This window comes from Danio rerio, chromosome 2 (assembly GCF_052040795.2).
Source record: "Danio rerio strain M-AB ecotype USA chromosome 2, GRCz13ab, whole genome shotgun sequence".
NCBI lineage: Eukaryota > Metazoa > Chordata > Actinopteri > Cypriniformes > Danionidae > Danio > Danio rerio.
This window is the reverse complement of record NC_141022.1, coordinates 31,720,225-31,739,492: the sequence shown is the minus strand read 5'-3', so window position 1 is coordinate 31,739,492 and position 19,268 is coordinate 31,720,225. Positions and strand designations below refer to the sequence as shown.

General features: G+C 33.8%; 1 protein-coding gene across 3 annotated transcripts in view; it reads left to right on the top strand.

Moving 5' to 3' along the window:
• The window catches only part of cdh6 (cadherin 6), a 51,388-nt gene extending 37,883 nt beyond the window's left edge, over positions 1-13,505 (top strand). For all 3 annotated transcript variants that reach the window (NM_001013520.2, NM_001441861.1, NM_001441860.1), the window contains 3 exon segments: positions 5,670-5,787; positions 6,008-6,259; positions 11,353-13,505. In NM_001013520.2, the coding sequence (NP_001013538.1) occupies positions 5,670-5,787; positions 6,008-6,259; positions 11,353-11,858 (876 nt within the window). In that variant the 3' untranslated portion in view covers positions 11,859-13,505.
• Positions 13,506-19,268: the final 5,763 nt, after the last annotated feature.

Genomic DNA, 19,268 nt, shown 5'->3' with positions numbered 1-19,268 from the left:
AACAAAAAAGCATTAAAATAGACCACATAATATACTTGTCACATATACTCGAATAAAAGCATTCATGTACACAAAATATAACCATATATCCACATGATCATGCACACAATAGTCCTGACACGCAAGCACACACCATACATATACACATAAACCTACAACAATATAGATAAAATGCATACACCTTAAAAGCTTGTGTATTCATACGCAATTTTAAAAAGATGCGACTTAAAACGCTTTTTAAAAACATGAATACTAGGGGATTCTTTCACTTCAAGAGGGAGACAGTTCCAAATTTTTGGAGCATAATGGCTTAAAGAAGTGCCTCCAGATCGCATTAGGTTTACAGAGTAAAATTCTAAAAGTCCAGCGCTAGAAGAGCAAAGCAAATGGTTTGGATTATATTTTGATAAACAGTCGGAAATGTAGGAAGGTGTCATGTTGTGAAGTGCTTTGTAAACCAATAAAAGAATCTTAAAATCTATTCTTTGGTGCGCAGGTAACCAGTGTAATGCTATTAATACGGGTGTGATGTGCTCTCGTTTCTTCAATTTCATTAAAACTAAGTATATACTGTATGTATATTTTGTCCATTTCAATGGACATCAGGTCAGAACAGTTGTACTTCTCGAACATTATACCAACATAAAATACCAAAAACATGCATGATTGCTATGGTATAATCTTGAAATTTACTATCAATATCACAAACATTAATATTGCAACATTTTTACTTTGATTATAAGGTTTTTGTTGTCTAGATTGCACCTTGTTTATAGCAAACTTTATCTTCTTCTTGCTTTTTATTGTACTAGATTTTTCTTTTTCCAATTACATCATGCCAAGCCTTACGGCCATTTGATTGGATGACAATTGCCCACTCTCATGAACTGCAGGCTTTCAATTAAATGAAATGCTTAGGGACCACAAAAAACATGGGCTGACTTGTGATCTCCATTGTAATGGATCCAGGGTCCAAAGGGGTTAATCCAGTTTTCAGTATCACATGATTTGGGGGGCTTGCCCTTTTTGGCTTATTTGAGTAGAAAGTTTCAAATAACTTTTTTTTAATGATTAATTTTTTGATTAATTGATAACTTTTTTAAAAAAATATTAAATGTCCATACTGTTTATGCAAAACATATCAAGCAGAAAAGCAGATTTCAACATTGATAACTAGAAACAGAAATTTTGTGATACTGAATAAATGAATGCATGCATAAATAAATAAATAAATGAAACTCTCTTTTGAAACACAGGAATCAGTTACAGTTTATGCAACTTATTTTACTTTCTTTAAATTGAAATAACATTTTACAATATTAGTTTTTATAAAAAAATTTAAACAAATCAATGCAGCTGTGGCAAACAGATTACAATCATTTGACCAATACTGTATAGCTTTCCTATTTTATCTGCCACATTGTCAATGTCGATGTAAGATAAGCGAAAAGAAGTGTGGATTTAAAGCAGGGGCGTCTGTTAAACAGTGTGTGACCTCTGCCGGACTGAGATAGAGATCGGTGATGAGTATTTCTCCTTCATGGATTAGACGGCAGAGCCTTTTTCTGTCAGGCTTGATGAGATTATGTGTCATGGTGGATGACAGGAGCTGTCACATATCACAGGCACTTCATAATAACTGTCCACCTCTCCTCCATTTCCCTGACTCTTCAGTGTCCGTCATCACCCACATCACTGACCAGCCCACCCGCTCTTCAACCCGCTGTTTGCCAGAGGCTTTAGTTAGTGGCTGCTAAAAGATGTTAATGGTGGACATTGTTTTATATTTTTGGTCATTTTACAAAAATTGGAATAGGATTTTAAAAGTGAGTTTATTGAGGATATACTGTACATTCAAAAACTTTTTTTTTGCTTGTTCAAACTACTTATTTGAAATAAGCCAAATTAATACAATTCTTGAAATTTCATTGGGACAACTTAATTTTTTTGTTCAATTCACATAAATTTGTTAAAAGTGTTAAGTTAACCTAATTGATTTGTGTTGGGACAACCTGAATGAATTGTGTGGAAACCTGCATTCTTTACTGTGTAGTGTATTAGTTTATGTTGAAGAAGTCTTGCAGGTTTAAAAAAAAAAATTGAACATAATTGATTTAGGGAGGTTTTGCTCAAAAAAGGACTGCTCAAAAAAATAATAAATTAGGGTACCCATAGGTCATAAAATTTATGGAATATCATGGACTTTTAAAAAGTCTATTTTAAACCATTGAAAGTCTGCTATTCTGTTTATTATAGGCCATAGAACTTCAGCTTTTTAGTCAGTTTAAGTCAGGAAGAATCTGAAAGTTTGACATTTGGCTAAGAATGGGAACCCCGAATATAACAAATTAAAAGTTTTAGTTGACAAAAAAAAAAAAAAAAAAAAAAAAAAAAAAAAAAAACTATATAAATGTATATATATATATGCAAATACTAGTTTATTAGATATATTAGTTTAGTCAGTACTGAAGCTAAATCTGGAGCTAATCTAACAAAATGAATTACAATAATGGTTCAAAAATTAGAAGCCCAAATTTATATGTTAGGGAAAAATATTAAATCAGAATTTTCAAAAATAGCAAAAATCAAGAAAACTAAAAATATATAATAGTTTGTTGAAATGTTGTAGGTTGTAATTTTTATTTAATTTTTATTTTTTGCAATATTTTGTATGAGTTCAAATGTATAATCTTTCCATTTCTAAAGATGCACTGTGACTAAATATTATTTTAATAAATATATATAATTTATAAATCTGTTTTGTTCAATTGCACCAATATACATAACCCATATTCACTAAATAATAGATTAAATATTAATTTCCAAATTGGGTGTACTCAATTGCTGAGCATTGTACATACAATTTCTGTAACATTTACAAATGTGTAAATTATTTTTTTGTAATCAATGTGCTACAATAACTACAATTACTAAATAATAATGATAATAAATAAATAAATAAATAAATAAATAAATAAATAAATAAATAAATAAATAAATAAATAAATAAATAAATAAAAATAATAATAACAATTACCATTGCTCTAAAATTTTATTGAAAATAATTTAGGTTGATGTACATGAATAAATGAAAATAAAATTAAATAAAAAAATGCAAAAACTATGCAAAAAAGTATATATATACACACACACATATATTATAACTAACCAAAAGTCTAATTACCGATATTTAAACTAATATAGAAATGAAAATTAAATTGTATAATTTAATTTTGAAATGTATATATAATTTAATTTTATATGTATATATATTCTCTGAAAACAAGGTTTAATATCTTTAGTTTTTACAAGTGCGTCTGTCATCAACTATATCTATCAAACATCTACTATGTTTAAATTATGAAAAACAAAATGTATTGCAGAGCTATTTCTTGCGAGGTGAAATCAAACATCTATTAAAGAGCATTGCATTTATTAGCTGATCTTTCCGCAACGGCAGTATGAGATAAGTCTGGGATTCTGGTTCTGTTCAGCAGTTCTATTCTAACAGACTGCAGTAAAGCCCAGAGGAAAGGGAAGGCAGCCAGAAACACATGAAATCTGGCCGGTCCGTAAGCCTGGTAAAAAAGAAAAAAAAAACATGAAGCACACAATGGATGATTACATTTTTGTCACAGCGTGTTGCCAGCACACCCTTGAGAGTTGCATTTAAACTAAAATTGCCCTTGGTGACAACTAAAGATAACCATGAGCCTCTATCACTGAGCCAACATCTTCCCTCGCTGTAAACATGCTTATAGTGTTTACATGTAAACACTTGTAGGGCCTGTAAGGTGATATTGCGTTTGTGTCTTTTTTGTTACACAGGTCTGTCTCTGTATCTTGAATAAAATGGATGAATATGCTTTGGTGACGTGATAAGAAACTGGAAAGATTATGTAGTGAGAATTTGAATGTTTTAGATAATAACTTTACATAATTACTGTAAAGTTAAAACAGCAATGTGATGCTTAAGATATATAGAGAAAAAGTTACAGAATGAATGAATGAATGAATGAATGAATGAATTAATTAATAATTGCAGCCGCATCGAATGTTATCACTCGATTGAATGGGCATTATCAGTAGGTATCAGCTGATAGTTATGGGCCGGTAGTCCATTTATCATCCATCCACATGGTTAATCAGCTAAAGATCACATTTGGCTGTGGACGGAATTTAACGAGAATTATTCATATTATTTATTAAATTTCCCAGTAATTGTATATTATTGTATATTGTATATAATACTGGCCCATATCTATAAGCTGATAACCACTGACAACATCCATTCAATCAAGAGATAAAATTTGAAACAAGTGATAAATGAATGTATGAATGAATGGAGTGAATGATAACTACAGTAGTTTTCCATGTACAGTAAATACTGCTTATGCAATAGATTTTTTTAGAAGTAAATGCACTTCAATAAGATTATCGGAGGAACTTTTTGTTGCTTATATATGCCATTATTTGAGTTTGGCCAAAAAATAATTCAAATGAAAAATAAAGAGATTTAATAGAATAAGTGTTTTAAAAATGTCAGGTTTTGATCTTTACAGTTGACAAAAAAATGGCAACTTCATCTTAAACCAAATTAGTTAAATATATAACAATAATATTAGAAACAAATATGATTTTAATATGATATAATATAATATAATATAATATAATATAATATAATATAATATAATATAATATAATATAATATAATATAATATAATATAATATAATATAATCAGGGCCAAATGCGAAAAGATTTCACCTGATACAACCTCACTAGCCACTTTGGCTGGTTGAAAATATTTTTTAATTGCCAGAGCTACCTCATCCCTAAAGATTAGAATTTTAGTTTATGACAATATGTGTGGAAAGTGCTATTAGAATTGAGAAGCAGCAAAACTGATGTGTGTGCACGTGATCATTCCTTCACTGTGGCACAAAGAATGTTTTTTCACGTTCTTTCTTTTGCTTGGAGTTATTTATGTTATTATGGTTTAAATATGGTCCTTTATAATAACATTGCTTTAATAGGAGCTTAACTCTCCAGTTTTCTATAGTTACCTGGTGATCTGGGACCTTTAGCCTGAACAGACTGCTGTGTATAGTTTGGATCCATGAGAACAATTTTTTTTTAATGTCAGTTGTTTTTTTAAGAACATTTTTGTTGATTAAAAAGTGTATGTACTGTATACTGCTATATTTAGCTTGTTTTGACACATTATTTTAAATTTCCTTTGCCCTCATGTGAAAAAAAGTAAATTAACAAAGAGGCATGTAGACATAATGCAGAGTTGTATCTGTCTTTCGACTGTGGGGGAAACTAGAGCAAACTCCACACAGAAATGCCAACTGGCCCAGCCAGGACTCAAACCACCAACGGTGTGAAGTGACAGTACTAACCACCGAGCCACCGTGTCGCCCATAATATAATATAATATAATATAATATAATATAATATAATATAATATAATATAATATAATATAATATAATATAATATAATATAATATAATATAATATATATTGATTTGTGTAACCAAACTGCTAATTTATTTATTAACTGCAAAATTATTATCTATTTATTTATTTTGATGATGCATTTGAATAAGATCATGTTATTTTTATATGTGTCAGTCATCATAATTCCCTCTCTCTTATTTTGCCACAGAAAATCCAGACAATAAGTGCGGTGGATCCAGACGAGCCGGTCGGTGGTCATCGCTTCTTGTTCTCCTTAGCGCCAGAGAGCTCAGTGCGAGCAAACTTCTCGGTGCGAGATAATGGAGGTGGGTGAACTCTCACATCGTCTGGCCTTCTAACTAGCCCACTGTCTCTCTTCATGACAACACAGACCAATCAAAGTGCACAGATCTGTAGGACACATGGCCTCTTTGTGTGCGCCTGTTTAAACCGAGCCGCCTCGTCCTCCAATATCCGTAGCTTTAGGTCAGCCGAGAGGCCAGATTTCCTCCATTCCTAATAAACTGAGCGCTCCACTCTCCACAGATAACACTGCTGGGATCTTCACCCGCCGCAGCGGTTTTGGCCGAATGCACAAGAGCACTCATCTGGTGGCTGTGGTGATCTCAGATGGACACTTTCCAATGCAGAGCAGTACTGGGACGCTTACAATTCGGGTGTGCACATGCGACCGGGACGGCAATATGGAAATGTGCAATGCTGAGGCGCTGACCAGCTCCGCGGGGCTCAGCACAGGGGCGCTGGTGGCCATCTTGCTCTGCATTCTCATCCTGCTTTGTAAGTAGTCTTTCCTTTCTGTCTTTTGGCTTAAAAATGTGCAGCTTTGGCATAATTTTAACTGAAACATAAAGATAGAGCGGTGCATATAACATAGCCCCACCCCTTTTTAACTAGCCAATAGCGTTTAGTTGTTAAAGCAAATGGAACTCATGAAAGACACAGCCTACAATAGCAGAGCTGAGTTTGTAAGTTTATTCTCTTTAAAGTCCACATGAACCGGAAGCTGAGTTGTGTTTTGTTTTCATATTGGGAGACAGTTCTTATAGAAATGGAATATTAAATGAGTAAACAGTGGGCGTGGATTGTTTTTTTTCTACTGCGAGCTGATAAGATGTAGTAAAGTAGGCATTTCATTCAGAAAGATTGGGGAATGGGATCTAGAAGAGGTATTACAACCAAACAGACACCTCCTCCTCAACATTTCTTTTTGTTGTCAAAACAGACAGTTAGAGGGGTGTGGTTAAGTATATTAGCCACACCCATTACCACAAAATACCGTAATCTGAAAATTTACTGAAAAAAAAACAGGACGTGCATTTTTAAAATTAAAATTTTTTATTACAAGGGCAAACGTTTTTTTCTTAATGACATACACAGATGAATTGTTCACCACAAAACTGGCAATATGAGCAAACAAAATCATATGGTTAGTTTAGATGTCATTTGTAATTTAAAGGAGCCATAGAATGCATTTATACAATATGTTTCTAAATAGAAGGTACAGTATGTATTTAAGGTATTGTAAGTTCAACAATCCTCCAGAATTGTTTTTCAGGTCCATTTTCAACCTGAGGAATTAGTCCTAATATGATTTGCTTGATTTTGGAGCCATATTTTGAAGGGTCATGAATATTATTGAGCCCTCCTTTGTCAGTGCCTGATGGTAACAGGCATGCACACGCACATACAGAATGATGTACTCACCTGCAGAATTATCGTACTAATGTTGTCAAAAATATTTTAGGAACTTGAGTAGATTCAATATTAAAGCACTTTTTTTTTTTAACAGAAAAAGTGGATAAGGTGGATATCTCTTTCCAACTGAACGTTTTTTTTTTTGTTTGTTTGTTTGTTTTTTTTCTAATTATGACATATGTGAATATATTATATTTAATTATTTATTATATAAATTATGAATTTATAGTTATATGAATATATTTAACTTGGTATGTTATATTTATGACTTACCATTGTTAGTGTTTTGCATCAGAATTCCAATCTTCTGTCTTACTTTTCTCAAAATTTGGTTTGTTACCTCTTAACTCAGACCACAAACATTTCTAGATACTAGTTTTTTCAAAATGTCAGCAATTATTAATTATTGTCATAATTTAGACAAATTTATGGCAACATGAAAAATCAGAATTTCTAATTTCAGAATTGTACATTTTATATCATATCATAATATGATATGATCACAATTATGACTTTAAAATAATTATAAGTTTATCTTATTGTGACTTTCCCCATATTTATATGTACATTTCAACTTTTTGATTTTAGAATAATTAACTTTACCTTCATTATTTTAAGTTTGACTTAGTAATTTTGGCCTTACCCTAGGAGGGATCTAATCTATATTTATGTCACCAGAAAAACTATTTTGAAATATGGACCCTTTTCACATTTCCAGGTTTCTCATCAGCGAAACTCATCGTAGTTGGGTAAAATTAAGAGTACAGTGAATAGGCAAAGGTGGAATGGGAAAAAATAAGTTTTTTACAATCATATTTTCTGAAATAATAAAAGAAAAACTCCACAATGGTGTTATCAAGACTTCCAGAAAAAGCAAATAAAATAGTGTGAGAATAATAACAGGAGCCAGTAAAGAAAACAGAGTCAAATTTACTTTCCTGCCCATAGACGCTGCATTAGAAACACCTCATACATTTTTTGTATTTTTTGATGAAAATATGACATAATACACACATAAATACATATAAGTGTGCGCATTTTTTTTTTTTTATAAAAATGTTAACAACTTTTTAAGGATTTAAGTTTATGTTGACTTATGTTGAAAAGGGTTCATAAGCTAAATTATTATCATACTCAACAAAAGGAACAGAGTATTTTTTATGTTTTGTTTTTAATGTATATGAAAACACAGGCAGGAATTAATATAAACCTCTATGTAAACAGATATCCTTCTACTAAAGAAAAATGACAGAAAGAGTGATATAACGGTGCATAAACATCCGTTTAACTCTTATACTAAGTAGTATGTGCTGTGTAAATTAATAAGTACTAAATGAATAAGTTTACATGTGTTTGTTACCTAATTACACAATTTAACAATGTACTATTACAATTATTAATACAATATAGTATATTTTACAATATAGATGTTAAACTAACAAAAGAAACATTTAAACCAACCGTATGCCGCTTTAGAGAGAAGCTGAAGAAATATTTATCCTTATAATCTGCATTTTGCATTCTAAAATGCTGTGAACCAATGAAGCATTTGTTGTCATGCATGCCTGCTTCACAGAATGGGGTATATGCACACAGACTTTTAATTTTCAGTAAGCCAGCTCAAGCACTTCTAGTGAACTGTCATGCCATTACAAATTCACCATGTTTAAGATCTGCTTTCATCAGACCGGACTTGAAGCACTGCATTAAATTGCATTGTTCTGCGCCTTGTTTTTTAAAAATATGGAAACTTATTTTACTCCTGTATTGTCAATGGAGTTTCTGTAGACTGCTGCTACTGACGGCGCCTGCCATTGCTTACCCTTCCTTAAAGCCTGACACAATTTTAAGTCCCACATACATAGTAAATAAAATACAAGCTAAGATAAACTTAAAAATAATGGAAACATATAATTATATAAAAAGTCACTATGGTAAACTTACAATAATATACATGTTGTTTATTTTGAGGGGAGATTTCTGAGGGTAATACAAGCTTTCTTTTCATCTTTGCATCATGTCACAATTGGATAAAGAAGGACTCATGACTAGTAGGTGGTGAACTATTTATAGCCTTTTCTCACACAAGCTGGAATAATTAAACTTAAATGTTTCTTTATATGAAATTTGCATGGTTTGACAATTAGAGATTAGATTGGACAAATTGAAATCTGCACTTAACACTAATACACATTAGTTTAAAGTAGTCGTGCACTGCTAAAGATAGCCATCAGCCTCTATCACTAAGCCAACATCTTAGTTTGCTGATAATATGCAAACCATTTTAGAAGAAAATGATAAATCCATTAATAATTTGCTATATAAGGTATAGAATAAGCAATATATAAAATATAAGCTATAAGCAATCATTGTATTTAATCACCAGTGGAAGATCAGTGTAGTTTATTTTTAACCGTATCTCACAAATCTGAGTGGTGTATTAAAATGTTCTTCCAGGAACATGTTTACTTCATAAACCAAGTTCTGCCGGTGACTGTGAGCCACACAAACTCCTTAAAACATCAGATTCATCCATGAGAAGCAATAACGAGGCACAAGCAATGTAAAAATATTCATTCTGCAAATAACTACAGTCATTGGTCTCAAACAAAGAAGGTGACCAAGAGGCAATGCAGCTTTAACAATAAAAGTACGTCTCCTGCATCCATCTGTCTGATGGCGGCTTCCTCCATCTGTTCGTCCACTTTGAATCTGACTGTTTGCTGTTCAAGCCCTTTGTTTGTGAGACTTTTCACTTCATTTTCCCACCTGTCTTCCTGTCAGTTAGTGCTTTTGTCTGCGCTGCCATTTGATAAATTACGATTCCAGCGGTCTGAAGTGTGAATGCCTGATCTGCATGTCAAATCAGTCGCAATTAAAGGGGGAAAAAGGAAAATAAAGAAAAAAACTATTTCTGACAAGCTCAGATGGCTGAACTGATAAATCTCCCGTCTTGGTGCAATCAGGAACAAGGGCTAGATTTCAATTAAACTCAATTAGTTTCCAGCCTTGATTTAATTCAACAAGAAAACTCTAGTTCTAAACTTATATTAAATTGAAACACTTGTGTCTTCGTATAACTAACATGCTTGTGTAATTGATCACATGATTATCTGAGCTGTATTCAAAAAAGCTTGCTTATTTTATGCATTTGAATTCAGAAAAGGATTTATGAATGGATGGAGGATACATGGACATATACTGTAGAAATGAATGAATTGTTGGATGGATGCAAATGGATGTATTGAGGGCTAAATTGAGATTAGACTGACATATATATGGTTGGATGGATGGATGACAGACAGAATATAGATGTTGGGTGGATTTATGGTTGGATGGAGGATACATGGGCATATACTGTATAATTATTTGTTGGATGGACGGACTGACGAAGAGACGGATGGATGGATGGATGGATGGATGGATGAATGGATATATAGATGGATGCAAAGACAAATTAATGTATTGAGGGGTAAATTGAGATTAGATTGACATACTACATGGATAAATGGATGAATGAATTAATCGAAATGTAGATGGATGAATGGATGGATGGCATGGATGGATGACAGATAGAATATGGGTGTTGGGTTTATTTATGGAGGATAGGCATATGCTGTAGAAATGAATGATTTGTTGGATGAATGGATGGATGGATAAATGGATGGATGGAAAGACAAATAGATGTATAGAGGGGTAAATTAATATTAGACAGACATATAGATAGATAAATAGATGAATCAATCAATCAAAATATAGATGGATGGATATTACATGTATTTATGGATGGATGGAGGATGCATAACATATACTGTAGAAATTAATGACTTGTTGGATAGATAGACGAATGGGTGGATGGACAGAATGTATTGAGGGGTAAACTGAGATTAGATGGGCATACATATGGATAAATAGATGAATGAATGAATCGAAATTTGGATGGATTGATGGATGGATAAAATATATGTGATTTGTTAGATGGATGGATGGCTAGACAGAAAATGTAGCTCATTCCTGTGAGGTGAGCAGCATGTTCAGCAGGAAACACAAATACATTATTAAATAATTATTATTAAATAGTAATTAAATAAAATACTGTTGTGATGCTCAACCTTTTTGGTCTTTTTAATTCTTATTGAGATTCTCAGTAATGTTTTTCTTTTCTTGTACCGTAGTGATCGTGGTGCTGTTTGCTGCTCTGAAACGACAGAAAAAGAAGGAGCCGCTGATCATCTCTAAGGAGGACGTGCGGGACAATGTTGTCAGCTACAATGATGAGGGTGGCGGCGAGGAGGACACGCAGGCCTTCGACATCGGAGCGCTTCGCCATCCGGAAGTAATGGAGGACAGCAAACTGCGGCGGGACATCCTACCATCTGAGTCGTTGTACCCCCCGCCACCGCTCCGCAGGACCATCGTGCCGGCCCGAGAAAACGCAGACGTACGGGACTTTATCAACCAGCGTGTGGAGGAAAATGACGGCAACCCTACCGCTCCTCCTTATGACTCTCTGGCCACCTACGCCTACGAAGGTAATGGATCGGTGGCAGAGTCTCTCAGCTCGCTGGGGTCTGTGTCTTCGGAAGGGGAACAGGACTATAACTACCTCAGCGAGTGGGGGCCGCGCTTCAGGAAGCTAGCAGACATGTATGGTGGAGAGGACAGCGATTGGGACTCCTAACGGACAGACTGTGGAGCCAGACTCATTTGCTGATCTGCCTCTACCTAAAGACTGGAGTGGCAGAATGAGGCAGCCTAATTTCTTTTACAAAGTGCCCTTTTATCCTTCTCTTTGTCCTATAATCAGGCAGCCGGTTTCTCTGTCCTGATTGGCTGTGCATTTTCTCAGAAGAGGAGACGAACTTCATGCTACTCGAGGAGGACGTACGCGTATATGCGCGCCTCTCATCGGAAAGATCATCTGCGGTGACATCTTCCTGCATAATCCCAGATTGTTCTGGAGATGTCTGCAGTTTATCACATCTGCAAGCAGATGCTTCAGATAAGAACAGATTTATCAGTTGACTGTGAGCCTGTGAAACACTTGAAGTGAACTCGAGCAGGTCAGCGACTAAAGGCTGAGTACATAATACGAGTAATGAAACCCCCGCCAAACTTACTTCAGCCTGTGAACTCGCCATCACTCCAGAGAGCTCACAATCAAACATCGTAGGAGTTGTCTAATAAGGAGGAATTTACCATTTATCCATTTGCATAATTTTACTAATCTACTTACGCACTCAAGAAAAGATATGTTGTTCTGTTACCGGAATCAAGACGGATTGTATGAAGCCCATCTAGAAAATGGGTCAGAAGATGTGCACTGGTTTTCATCATCCACATGAAAATAATAATAAAAAAAAAACCTAGAAGCTTTCAACTATCTGCTGTGTGATTGGGCCTAAATGTGTTTCGTGTCCTTTAGCAGACTCAATTGAACTCAGAACTGCTTAGTATGACTTTCTTCTGGAGAGAAACACTTTCACACTGTCTCTTAATGACATGCTGCAAAATTTACATTCCATATTATTACCTTTATACATTGTATGCGCAAGTTTTTCCAGATGAGACCTTGAGGTGAACTGCGATAGAGTCAAGCCAACCAAAAGAGAACGAAACTTTAACATCTATACATAGAATTGAAGCTTTTCAATCAAAAGCGAAATTGCTAATTAATCAGTTCGAAGCTGCACAGTTCGTACTTTTTGCTCTGACAACCTTCTGCCTTTAATAGCGAGCGTCAAATAAGCAGGGAAGTAATAAAAGCCTAACTGATTTATTCCTCGGCTGAATGTTAACCACAACAGTGTTGTATTGAGGTGCGAGTCAAATCTTCAAGTAAATCACTCCGCAATGATTGCGCCCTCTCTTCAAACCACAAAATGAGCCTGAGATTGCTTTCACCTCTTCGGTTAGGAGGGGTTGAGGCAGTCCTGAAGGAAGCTCCAGCAGGTAAATATTTGTATTTTAAATGCAGGATTTTCATTCTTTGTCAGTGATATGCTGTAAAAAATGATGGAGAAGAAAAAAAAAAGACGGTTACTCATGCTGTAAAAACTTGGTTTAATGAACAGTGCTTTGTACCAGTGGCTTGGGAGAGTAGATTATGTCCATGTACTACTTTGCTTTATATCTTGTGAAATTTTGTACCAAATATTTATATACCACGATGATGACTAAATATTCTTGAAATATGTACATTCGGTATTATTGTTTCCGTGTTTTGAAGGTGTTCAACTGTAAATGTGAGCTGGTTGCAGTTCAATTGATGATGTGCAAATGGAATCAAACTTTCATTCAAATAAATGTTCTTTTTTGCAGAAAAAAACAAGCATTTTTTTGCAATATTTAGAAATTGATTGTGTTAAGCTTGTGACTTTCCACATACAATTTGTATGTAGTTATTAATAATAGTAAATTACTGTTGGTTTGCCAATTTGTAAGCTGCTAAATCACAAAACTCAAGAAAATGAGCTTTACGAGAACAATCAGTTAATCAATAAATACAGTTAAAAATGCTATTTAGTATGATAACTAATTCCTTCAAATGCAGCGGGGAAAATAAGTATTGAACACCTCACCATTTTTCCCAGAAAACATATTTATAAAGATGATGATGACTTCAAAATTTCACCAGATGTTGAGAATGGTGTAGAAAGGCAGTGAAAGCACAGACAGCAGCTAAAATGCTGAAATCTCTCTGAAGTTATTCAGCAAACCTCTGCCCTTTATCATTAGGGATGCAACAATTATAGATTTTGGTTGTACAGTTGTAGTCTGAGGTAATAATAATCACAATTTTACAGTTATCATAATTATTATGCATTCATTAACTTCAAAACATGAAAACCCTTTGTATTTTAAAATGATATTTATTGCTGCTCAGTAACCAAAAAATACAACACAAAATAATAATAAAAACAAACAAGTGTCCATTGCTCTTTGGACTTAAAAATAGGTGAAAAAAGAAAAAAAAAATAAGTAATAATTTTACACTGAAAATAAATTACAGAACAAAAATAAATAAATAAAATAGGAGTAAAAAATGTATTTGTCTAATGTAAATCTAAGCATCATATTAGCTAAGTATTTCCCTTTAAAAATTAAACAAATGTAGTCAAGGGTTACTGAATCTCAATCAACTTGATCAACTATATTACACAATTGTTTGGTATTTCCTTTATTTTTTTATCCTCTTTGGAGCAGAAATGTGTATATTCCATACAAAGTATGAAGCTAAACGGTCCATTCTTGTTACGTGACTCGTGGTGTGCTCACGACATTCTCCCTGAATTGCCTGAGCGTATTACTCCCAATATGCACAAGACCCTTAGTTATTAATTACCCTTATCCGTAGTTAAAATCAGCCTTTAATCCAGTGTGCGTGGGTATTAGTTTCGGTGTACAAGCTTCGAACTTTAAACTGACAGTTAGCATAACTTTGTTTTGTTGCAGCATTTTTCTTCCATGCAGAAAAAGTATTGAGAAACCCTTACGATTAATTAACCCTGACGAATTAAAGCACGGTTAATAGTGAAATCGGTTAATCGTTGCATCCCTATTTGTCATTGTAAATGAATATTAGCTGCTTCAGTCCAACATCTACATTAGCAGGATGATGAAGATGAAACCAGAGTGGACATTTCAACAAGACAATGATCCAAGCCAAGCCAAGGAAACTCTCGAATGGTTTCCGAGAAAGAAAATCAAGCTGTAGAATAGCCCAGCCAATCACCTGAACCGAAGAATCCAATAGAAAATACAAAACTAAAGCTAAGATTTGATCCAGAACTATCAAAATTTTTACAATGTTGAAGTCTGTAAAATTTACACCTGAGCAATGCATATGAATTTATTCTCCATATAAAAGTCTTTTTTTAAGCTGCCATCATTTGAAAAGTCTTCAGTGCTTTCTTGTGTCATTTCATAGTTATTACTCATTTTTCATTTTTTTTTTTTTTATGTTTGTATTGTTTGGGTTTTTACCAAAATCTGGTTTAATTCCATGTTAACAGCTTCTGTAGAAAAAAAACATGATGTGTATTATAGAGCTAATAATATGCCAAAAACAATCTGAATTTCAATTGTGTTCATTGGAATTATTAACAATTGTAATTTAAAAATGTAATTTTTATATGCCGTTAAAAATTTTTTTGAATTTAAATTTCTTAATTTGAATTTCATAACTGCTCTTCCCTGTTGATCACCGCTGACCTACCTTCTACTAAATCTAAAATTCACAACCTGAGTTTCTGGTTTAGAATTTTAGGATATTGAATTTGATGTTCTGAATTTCTTCATCTTGAAAATTTGAAAATGTATTTTTACAAACTGGATATCTGCAGTCTAGGAATTCAAAACACAAATAATCTAAAAGTTCGAAAATACGTCTATAAAAAATTCAGCCTTGAAAAATTCAGTTGTCTTAAATTTAAAATGTTCAATATTCAAATTATGAAATTCAAATTCAAATGAAGAAATTCAAATTCAACTTAAAAAAAAAATTTAAAACAATGTTTTACGGCATATAAAAACTCTGATTTATTAAATTACAATTGTCAATAATTCAAATTAGGCGACGCAGTGGCGCAGTAGGTAGTGCTGTCGCCTCACAGCATAAAGGTTGCTTGAATTGAGCCTCGGCTAGGTCAGTTGCCGTTTCTGTGTGAAGTTTGCATGTTCTCCCTGCGTTCATTCCTCTGGGTGCTCCGGTTTCCCCCATAGTCCAAAGACATGCAGTACAGGTGAATTGGGAAGGCTAAATTGTCCGAAGTGTATGTGTATGAATGAGTGTGTGTGGATGTTTCCCAGAGAAGGGTTGTGGCTGGAAGGGCATGGGCTGCGTAAAACGTGCTGGATAAGTTAGAGGTTCATTCCGCTGTGGCGACCCCAGATTAATAAAGGGACTAAGCCGAAAAGAAAATGAATGAATGAATAATTCAAATAAACACAATTCAAATTCAGATTGTTTTGGCATATTATAAGCTCCATAGTGTTCAAAACCTATTAAAAAGTGCAGGTAAGAATAAATATTATGTTTTTACATAAAAATATGTTACGAATAATGGCGAACCACCATTTTAACCATTGTATTTTCATTAAAACTATATGTAACATTAGACAACTAATTGACATTTAAAATGCCTTCCATGTATATAAAAATAGCATGTGTCATCTTTGACCTCTATATATGATAGGATGTATTTTATACGATTATGTTCTTTGTTCAATACGGGAATGGCTTGAATATTATTCTTAGTGGCCAAATGTCATGATCGTTATCGGAAAAAGTCCCAGTGTCTGTCCCAGATCGTCGACTCATTAGGCCAATCTATAATGAAGATCTCGAAGCTCGCGACTGGATTTGGAGCGAGAGGAAACGGTATTCATTTTAAATTGATTGGGGATCAGCAGTTGTGAGGCAGATGGTGACATTTCAAACAATGCCCATGTTAACTCAATCACCCTGCCATCCAGTCTCTGCAAATATTTACGTAGACACCAGCCTCATCTGGCCCCTCCGTGTGCCTGTACAAGGCCATTAAGGGCTTTAGCAATGCTCCAGGATTTAGGTGCACTAACCTCATTTAGAAGGGTCAGTATGCATGTATTGGAAAAGAAGATGGGAGAAAAATTGTACTCTAGCAGAAGTGCTTTTGCTTCTAAGAGAAAATGCTTGTGGTTTATGAAAAAGCAGGAGCACAGATAAGGCTGAGCACTATATAAAGGACTTCTGTTTAAAAGGAAGAGCTCACTACCAATTATGTTAAGGTAATAAGTTTATAAATAAAGCTCAGTTTCTAGCACAGGCCAATTACTTGGTTTATTATCATCCCAGTCTGAAAGGCAGGTAAATCAGCTCATTTTTTTACTTGATTTGCACTATGGCTGCACAATATATAGTAACAGCATCGGTATAGCAATGTTAGCATTCAAAATAGTCACATTGCAGGATATACAATGTTAATTCTGGATTATAATTCATCATCTGCATGCATTATTTCAGGCATTCAGACTGAAGAAATTGCACTAACTGTAACCTTAATAACGATTCTTTTTATTTAACTATTTAAACAACAAAGACTATTGCAGTATTATTTTACATCTAATTATTGTACCTGAATACTGTTAGACTCCTCAGAAAACAATAAATATTATATTTAATTATATAATTGAATTATATAACTTAATTATATGTATTATATTTATATATATATATATATATATATATATATATATATATATATATATATATATATATATATATATATATATATAATTTATTTATTAAATATAATATTAATTAATAATATAATTATTTCATTCATTTTTCTTAATTGTATTTTTCTATACCTGTAGTGCTTGTTTATTAAGTTTTATGCAGATGCACCTACGGAATTATCCTAATCAATCAACTAAAATGATCAATATTCTCCAAATAGAATTAGACCCAATACGAATTCTAGCCCTTAGTCCTTGCCCTAACTGTACCTTTGCCCTTATGTGAACGTGCAAAACGAGGGGTATGGGTGTCCCAATTCCCTTCATCTTGAAAGCTTGGGCTGAGAGTATGGGTTAGATAGTGCTTGAAACTGAGATTTTTCAGGACCACACTCAAAACCAAGGGGTACAAAAATTTCCTAGAATACACTAGCCACAACGGCAACATGGCTGCACACAGAATTAAGGAGATCCACAATTTGGTATTTTTTATTTATTTTTTGTCATTATTACAAATTATTACTACAAACAAGCATATGTTTTAATACCTTCATAACCGTGTTTTACCGTCATGCTTAAAAAAAAAAAAAAAAAAAAACGCTAAAATAAAAAATGATAATATTCGCTGTCTGTAATCCATGATAATACCTCCTGTATAGCAGTCCCACAACATACTTTCACATCTGTCACTCGAATACCCTATCAGAGGAGTCTAGTAGCTGGTAGGGGGTACAAAAACAGAATCGGGATTGGGCTTTTATCTGGAGTCATCTGGTGAAATTGCATTCATATCGCAATATATATCGCAGAATAACAAAATATCGCAATGTTAGATTTTTCTAATTTTGTGCAGTCCTAATTTGCACTAAACTAGCCATTCAAACTCTTTATAGGCCACTTGCTGAAATATTTATCAAACTGTGGACATTAAAGACTTTAGATTTTTTTACTTAAAAAAAATAAAATAAAACTAACCAGTGTCAAGGAATTTACCATTTATTGTTCCTCTCTATATATTACAAAAGGTTAAGTAATAATTACTCTGATATTTTTAGAGGTTTAGTCGCATAGCATGTTGTTGGTTGGCCACGACAATATTTGAAGAGGGCAGGGACATCTGTAATAAAATACCCACACTGTAAGTTTTGAATAGAATAAGATATCATCAAAATAACTCTAAATAAACGCGTATGAGCTCAATCTGAGGTCACAGTAAAAAAAATCAGGGTGAGAGAGGGTATTATTTTGCTTAAAACTCACATACAGTGTTTTTGTACAAATTGTCATTAGCCCCTTTCACACATACAGACCTTTCCGGAAAATTACCGGCAATTTTCCGGAAAGGTTGTATGTGTGAACAGGCCCTTTTTGAAAATACCGGTAAATTCGTTCTGGCTATTTTCCGGAAAGAGAAGTTGTAACATTACCGGCAATTTGCTGGAATGCTGCGCTGTGTGAATGCAGAAGGAAGATAGCGGAAAGAGTGCGTCCACGTCTAGAACGTGCTGACGTGAGACACCTGCTTTAGCCAATCAGAACAGTCAGACGCATTCACGTGCGCGCGGTTTATGAGAATAAAAGCCTTTGAATATTTTTCCAGACACCTTTAGCTGCTAGACGTTAGTCAGAGAACGTTTCTATGTTCCTTCTTAATGCAAACTGTGTAAATTATTATCGTTAAAATGTTTATGATAATCCGTTGTTTGTTTACCTTCAAGCTTTGCGTGTGCCCGTGAGCGCCCATAGCGCCAGCACACACACATATCATGAACATCTCGACATGCGAAAGTGTTTCTCTATGTTTTCATTGGAGTTGTACTCAATACTGATCCATCCGAAGAGTTTGTAATGTAGTCAAATGTTTACAAAC